The following is a 7,563-nucleotide window of genomic DNA, read 5'->3' as shown; positions in this document are numbered from 1 at the left end:
ATGCACGCAGGCACACTTCAAAAAGTTCTTAGGAAAACTCCATTATCTTTTCGTTCCATTTTTCATGAACTTTTTTGCAGCCTACCACTGCTTAGCTATGCTAACCACCCCTCAATGAACACCCATGGAACATGTATGTCTCAAATAAAGACAACAAGCACACGGTTCAATATGAAAAGCCCTACTTATTGAGACATGCTGTTATGAAAGTGTGGCCATGCTAGTTTCTTACACAGGAGAAGTGAGTCAGGCCTACGGTTGATACTCAGAAGAAAAGGAGAAACCATCCCATCAGGAGGCAAGGAAGAAAGGAAAGAGAAGGCAGAAACATTTTTAATGGACAAGGCAGCCAAGAAAAGCCTCCAATGCCATGTCCATTAGGGACCAGCCAGTGACTGCCCTGGATTTTCTAACAGTGCACACAGCTGTAATCAGCCTAGATCTCTGGGTTCAGGAATTCTCAAGGCTGCCAAAGACATTCCTTTCCATGGTTCCAAGGTCTCCCTTGGGCAACCGGCAGAAATGAATCCAGCCGCCGCCTCCATGAGCTCCTAGTGGCAGAGAGGCCAAGCGAGGCTGGTCTGACACAGGCAGCTATCCTGGCTTAGCAAGTGGTTCTCCTGCAGCGCTGCTCACAGAGTCCTTGGTTCTGCCTCTCCGGGTGATCCCTCCCTCAGGGAATGGCTTTACGTCTCCCTGAAATCCAGGGCTCCTCGCACAGAGACACTCACAAAATTCCTCATCAGCGGCCCTCTCCCCAGAGGAACCCAACAATCCAACGCCCCGCTGGAGCGGGAAAGTTTCACACTCCTCGAGAAAAGAATGCATGCCACATTGAAATCCTGAATGACCTTGGGTTGCAATCAGAACTTAATCTTTTGTTACAGTAGTTTAGGATGAACATTTCCAACATTTATTTCTCATTTTGAACGACCTAGGAAAACAGCCCAGTTTTTCTTAGCACGTCACAGTTGCATTAAGAAGAAAGCATTTACCAGTGCCCATCCATTCATTCAACAAACATTCGAATGCCTGGGACAGTGATAGGCCCGGGCTTTCAGTGAATGAAACATCATGTCAAACTGTCTTAATACTTTCTAATACTGTTAGTTTTTATCTCAAATGAAGCAGCCCTTACGGGACTGTGAAGGAACCCTGGTGGTACAAGGGATTATGCATTGGGCCACAAGGTTCGAATCCACCAGCCATTCCTTGGGAGAAAGATGAGGCTATCTGTTACCCCAAAGGCTTCCAGTCTCGGAAACTCTGTACAGCGTAGTTTGACTAGGGCTTCCTTGTGAATCAGAATGGAGTTGATGGCCATGGGCTCTTGGGGGTGCTGCAGGTGAAGTGCTGGGTAGCTAATGCCTGGTGTTTCAAGCCCCACTTCATGAGACTGTCTCCTTCAGGAGAGAGGTATAGACTTGGGGACGTGTGGGACAATTCTGCTCTGAGTCACTATGAGTTGACTAGCTTGCAGTGGGCTTTGGGTATCTCAAACACCCTGGAATATTTTGATCTTTTAAATGTAATGGTATAATAAAATACATAAGTAGTGAGGACAGGTGAAATAAACAGTCCAGGGATTCTTTCCATTGCATATGTATATGGAACAGTTCACAATTATGGTAAACACTACTGATCAGCAAAGCCATATTCGCTCCCAAAGCATACTATACTCATTGCTTGAACTGTCTCAAGAATAAAACCACACACACACACACACACACACACACAATGCAAACATTTTCAAACAATTTCAGTATAGTAATTACAACAATATTGTAAGTATACTATGAAAGATAAAGTTCACTCTTTGTAGCACATACATAAAGTATAAAATGTTTTTAAGCATAATGGTTTCTACATTATAAGTAACATGCAACTTACTGACAATTTTCTCCTTCAAAGTCTAAAACATGTACAAAAACATTTAGGAAGAAACCCCAAAAACTTTGTGCTTTGTTTTTTAAATGCCTGTGCACATAGAAATAAACATCTATGCTCAGAGGTGTAACAGAACTGGACACACAAAAAAATAAATTAGCAAAAGTCTAAAGTTTTAAAAGTCCTGCTAGGCTTTCCCCCCACCCCCCCACCCTTTTCTGTCTTTGAGGCTTGATAAGCAATCTATCAAAATGAACAGAACAACAACAAAACTGACACAAAAGCCATACTTTGGACAGGCCAAATGGTTTGTCAGATTTGGCAAACTGGTTTAATCTACTTCCTCAAAGGTCCTCTTGTCAAGGGGAAGGATGAACCTCTTCTACTTCTGAATTAAGCTGGCTGTCATTCCAAGTCCTCGGTTGCTCATTCACGTGGGTCACTTTATTTAATCTTCTTGCAGGAGGAAGTTCATTATCTGTCCCCAGGTCATTAGGCAATAGGGACCCACGCAGTTCAGTCGACATTAGAACGTGCAAGGATTCTGCCCCATCTTCAACATCTACTTGAATTCCCAGAGCTTTAAGAATGTCACATTTGCAAATGGGACACGTCCCGTGGTCTAGAATCCAAGGGTCAATGCAATTCTTATGAAAAAAATGTTTACAAGTGAGAACACGAATTGTATCGTTATGCTTGTAGCCTTCAAAGCAAATGACACAAATCTCTCCATTTGGAGTGATTTCCTTGTCCCCTTCTTTCAACACCTTGAGCTGGAGCTGGGCAAAAGCTTTCCTGAGATCTGTTGCGAATTGCTGCCATCTCCTGTTCTGAACTCTTTCTACCCAAACTCTGTGAATCTGATAAAAGATGAAGTAGGCGAAGATGGCCGTTGTGGCGATCACAAAAGTCACAAAGTAGTGATTCATCCAGATGACGTGTTTCCTCCCCACCTCAATCATGGCTGTAACGTGAACCCCCTTCTGAATCAAATGGAAGATTTCGGAGCCTTTCAGGTTACCAATCATCACCACTACAAAGTCTTCAAACGCCTGGTGAGACATGGGAAACATCTGATTGCCAGTTCCGGCAAAGTTATAGATGATTACCCCGCTGGCTCCTTTCTCGACGGCCACCTTGATCTTCTGTGTGAACGTACAGCCTCCTCGTTCTATAAGTGCAAGCCAAGTCTGAAGGCCCTTTGCCTGGCTGTAACTGGTATTGGGATGACATGCACTTTGGGACTTTCCATCTGGTGGCACAATAATGCCGGACACTCTCTTCAGAGTGGAGCTTCTTCCAAATACACCCGTCTCTCCCAACTCGGACAGCATGTGATTTCCAACATGGAAGGATATGTTCATGTAAGCAGTCCAAATAGCATCGGCCATGCAATAGTTTGGACTAAGAAGCCAAAGAAAACTGAATTTCACCAGCCAGGATATGGCGTTCTTTCTTCCAATGCCAAGCTTGAGTGCCCTCATTTCTCTCTCTGCCCAGCAATTGCAGAGCCAAGCCAACGTCAGAGGGTGACTTCCACATCTATTGGCAGGCACTCAGTTGCAAACGAAAAAATTCTTCGGGGTGAAAATCAGTTCCAATGTCTTCCAACATGTTTTCATGAGTTCTTCAAGATGTCTTATGTGTTTCAGATGTTTCATTAGAGAGAGGAAAGAGATTAAAAGACAGCCCCAGTCTCCCTACTGAATGTGGAGCTACTGCTTACTCTTGGGTCATGTGATTATGACATAAAAGAAAACACAGCCAATTGGATATGAGCTTAGAGTCTGCTGAAAATGTAGTGCCTTGCCTGTTTCAAATGGTGTTATGGGTGATGTGATTGAAGAATTCATTGACTACGCTACATATAATGTCAGCAGTTAGCATTTAAGTTAAAAATTAAATGTGACTTTCTTTAATATAAAATTCTTGAACTGTATGCCCGTCAAAGCCAGGAATCACAAGTTAAGAGAGCCATGTGATTATTTTTCTTCACTATGAGTGAAGCATATATTTGCAACAGAGTGGAAAGCTTTTGAAAAACAAGTGATCATTTAAAAATTAGCACTCTGAGCGATGGGAGGTAAAAGAAATGTACTTAAGAGCTAATGATTTATAACATATTGAAGCACCAGTGTGTGTGTGTGTGTGTGTGTGTGTGTGTGTGTGTGTGTGTAGAGAGAGAGAGAGAGAGGAGCTTCAAGAAGTTCCAGTTTCCATTATCTTTTAATTCCATTTTCAACGAACTTTTGAACCCCCTCATATAAATCATCATACTGCATTTATTTAATACAAACTTATTAACAGTACTTTTTTTTTTAGTATCCCACTCACTATATTTGCAGTCCACTTTCTCCTTTGCACACTGAGGATCCAACTGGGTCAAAGACTAAAGACAGGGAAGACAAAGGTCCGGAGAAGCCCATTCTGTTGCAGACCCCGACATCTGTCCCTAATCTAACGTGATTTTGAGGGAGGAGGAGGAGGAAATTGGTCAATGACTCAGAAAAGCAACATTCCTATTAGCTACCCAAAAGTCAGACCCAACTCATGGCTACCAGGAACAACTCCCCCTGGTCCCACATCCATCAGGGGCTGTGGGATCCAGAGGGTTCTCACTGGTTGATATTCAGCCGTAGATTTCCAGGCCTTTCTTCTTAATAGCATTTTTTATTTAACAAAATTTATTCTCAACAAAAACGCAACTGTTCATTCCAAACATACAACTTCAAGGTTGTCACTTAACGTTAGCCATTGTCAGCAGTGCTAATTGTGGTTCATAACTCATGATTTTCTCAACAAAGTCTTTGCCAAGCGCCTGGCACACCCCTAATGGAAGACCCCTCAGACATGTCAGCCCTGACTCTGTTTTCATTACACTGGTGACAACGGCACAGCATCGCTTCAGAGCCAAACAAAGCTTTGCTACCCAGCACGGTCAGCCACTCCCCTGCCAAACACCTTGCTGAGGATCTATTTCAACGCTTCTTTTTCAGCAGCTGGGAAACCAGAGCCAAGTATTTTGGCCTTGAACATAAATGTCGCTGGCCTTGTATGGGTAAGGGCTGTGAGGAGGTTCCTTTGTCTGGGTCTCGGGGGGAAGAAGGGACCTGTATAGCTTCTGCAACTTTGGGGCTAAGGCCTGCAGGCTTAAGGGAGGGAAGGGAAAAGGGCCCCCTCCCCCCATCGCCTCACTAATTTGCTTCTTTTCCACAAAGACCCCATTAAAAAAATTGTATAAGAGAAGTGTATAAACCACGAAGTACTATCTGTGTTGGGAATGCATAGCTTAACACACCCATGAACATCAATAAAACAAAACAAAAATCTAACTTGCTCAGTCGTTCATTAAGACCCAAAGAGGTAAAAGATTTGAAAGAGCAATTGAACAACATTTCAGTTCTGTTGTTTCATGGTTATCAAAATACCTCCAATAGAGAAACACTCCCTACCATTTTGAGAAGAAAAGATAAGCATTCACTAGGGACATTTCTAGCCAACGGAATGGATTCAACTAAGATTCAAAGGGTTTTTGAAAACAAAGGTGTGTATGTGTGTGTGCACACACATGCCTTCCCTAAATGAGGCCATAATACTTTCAAATATTTTTAGTCAAATCTCCCAAACAACAACCATCCAAAGTAACTATTTAGAATACACTGACACCTAGCTGGTCAGTAGTTTTGAAAAATTCTGGGTATTAGTAAAACTGATTAATTACCGAGACTTACATTATAGAAAGAGACCACAACTCTTAGTATTTTAAAAAAAGAAACTTTGAAATACTATGGCCAGTTCCTGTTGACATCAGGATCATAAACAATTCTAATTTGAAGATCGAAGCAAATATTGCTTTTGGTTTTTTTTGCTACAAAAATGCTCTTTTCTCAGGTCACAGTGGCATAACAATGAAAAGCAATTCACAAACCCAGCTCAAAAAGCTTGGACATGATATGGAGTTTTATTTTTAAAAACAAGACAAATTTCACCCTCTTTAGTACTTGGGTAGAGACGATCAGGTTGACTTTTCTCTCTATGGAAAGTACTAGAAAAGAGTTCACCTAATTTCAATTTGGGGGAAAACTCGGCAACATCTTGAGAAGATTCTCCGGGTGTCTTAAGTCTTCAATATGTCACACTTGCACATGGGGCATGTCCTGTGGACTAGAAGCCAAGGGTAAATGCATGCCTTGTGGAAGAAATGTTTGCATTTTAAAATACACACTACATCTTCGGGCTTGTAGATGTCAAAGCAAACCACACAATTGTCTTCATTTGGGTCTAGTTCCTTATCACCTTCTTTGAGCACTCGCACTTGGAGCTGACTAATGGCTCTCTTCACGTCGGCCTTGATCGGTCTTCCCCGCCGGGTGGCAGAGTTGGGCACTCTGGGTCTCCACGCGCAGTACAAGAAGAGGTAAGCAACGGAAGCCGCCAGGAAGGTAAACAGAGACAGGACATAGTGGCTCAGCCAAGGCATGTGCATTCTGCCCACTTCAATTATGATGGTCACGTACACACCTTTCTGAATCAAATGCAAAAGCTCCATGCCTTTCAAGTTGCCTATCATCACTGCGACTATGTTTTCCGTTCCCTGGTGGGACATGGGGAACACTTTGTTGCCGGTACCTGGATAGTTATAGATGATCACCCCATTTGCTCCCTTCTCTGCTGCCACGTTGATTTTGTGGGTAAACGTACAGCCTCCTCGTTCAATGAGGGCCAGCCAGGTCTCTGCCTGTTCTGGCCTGCTGAAATTGGTCATAGGATTACAAGCGTTCTGATTCCATCCTTCAGGAAGGGCCACTGCACCAGACACCCTTTCCAGAGGTGAATGATTCCCGAACACTCCACTCTCTCCTAATTCTGATATGATCCGATTGCCCACCTGAAAGGTTATATTCAGGTGGGCGGTCCAGATGGCTTTTCCTCTCGAGTCAGGGAGGCTGAGTAGTAGATAGATGCTGAGCCTCAGAAGTTGAGATGAAACACAACTATGAGCAGAAGGGGTAAGTCCAGGGAGGCTCATTCCTCCATTAGCCTATGAACTGACGGGTCTGAGAAGCAAAATAACATCAACTGTAAAAGAAAGAAAAGAAGCTGGCTCCTACTCTTGGCAGGCAGTCAGGAAATCACGCCAGTGGAAAATTCTATGTGGGCCACAGATCGCTCGCTCCATCCAGTGTTTTTATTTTGGGGTAGTTTTATCTTTCTTCTCATGAAACAAAATAACAAGAGTTGTGATGAGTGCAATGTGATTTCAAAAGCAGTATGACTTCTTAATGGGAAAATTGTGACATCAGAAGTAGTTCAGCCAATCCAGGGGTTTATATCAATCCAGGAGTGTGTTGTGTACTGAAATCCTATTGGTCAAAAGGTTATGCGGCACTGACTCCTGGTCGTCTGAAAAAACTCTGGGATGAAAACTAAATAGATCAGATTTTTTTAAAGCCTTGATTCTCTGTCCTACTTCTAGATAGAATTGGAAAAGCTTCCAGCCACGTCCCACTTCTACCCATCAGGCAGAGGAAGAAATCACTCATGCATTAAAAAAAGTCCCTGGCCACCTACCAGCATGGTGTATATCAATCCAGGAGTGTGTTGTGTACTGAAATCCTATTGGTCAAAAGGTTATGCGGCACTGACTCCTGGTCGTCTGAAAAAACTCTGGGATGA

General features: G+C 43.1%; 3 protein-coding genes across 14 annotated transcripts in view; all 3 read right to left on the bottom strand.

The window, feature by feature from the left end:
- CADPS2 (calcium dependent secretion activator 2) overlaps nt 1–7,563 on the bottom strand; it is a 382,815-nt gene that overhangs the window by 345,493 nt on the left and 29,759 nt on the right. The window lies entirely within an intron of this gene.
- On the bottom strand, nt 2,229–3,479 carry RNF133 (ring finger protein 133). Its single transcript, XM_004707777.2, has one exon. The coding sequence runs from the start codon at nt 3,369–3,371 to the stop codon at nt 2,247–2,249; it is 1,125 nt and encodes a 374-aa protein (XP_004707834.1). The 5' UTR covers nt 3,372–3,479; the 3' UTR covers nt 2,229–2,246.
- Nucleotides 6,005–6,919, bottom strand: RNF148 (ring finger protein 148). The gene has a single exon (XM_004707776.3). The coding sequence runs from the start codon at nt 6,914–6,916 to the stop codon at nt 6,005–6,007; it is 912 nt and encodes a 303-aa protein (XP_004707833.1). The 5' UTR covers nt 6,917–6,919.

Source organism: Echinops telfairi, unplaced genomic scaffold (assembly GCF_000313985.2).
Source record: "Echinops telfairi isolate 266 unplaced genomic scaffold, ASM31398v2 ScPeMD7_23;HRSCAF=83, whole genome shotgun sequence".
NCBI classification, from domain to species: Eukaryota; Metazoa; Chordata; class Mammalia; order Afrosoricida; family Tenrecidae; genus Echinops; species Echinops telfairi.
The sequence above is the reverse complement of the archived record's forward strand: the minus strand, read 5'-3'. Positions and strand labels throughout refer to the sequence as shown.

Coding starts and splice junctions, on each gene's coding strand:
- RNF148 (XM_004707776.3), bottom strand. CDS start 6,916: ATGAGCCTCCCTGGACTTACCCCTTCTGCTCATAGTTGTGTTTCATCT.
- RNF133 (XM_004707777.2), bottom strand. CDS start 3,371: ATGAGGGCACTCAAGCTTGGCATTGGAAGAAAGAACGCCATATCCTGG.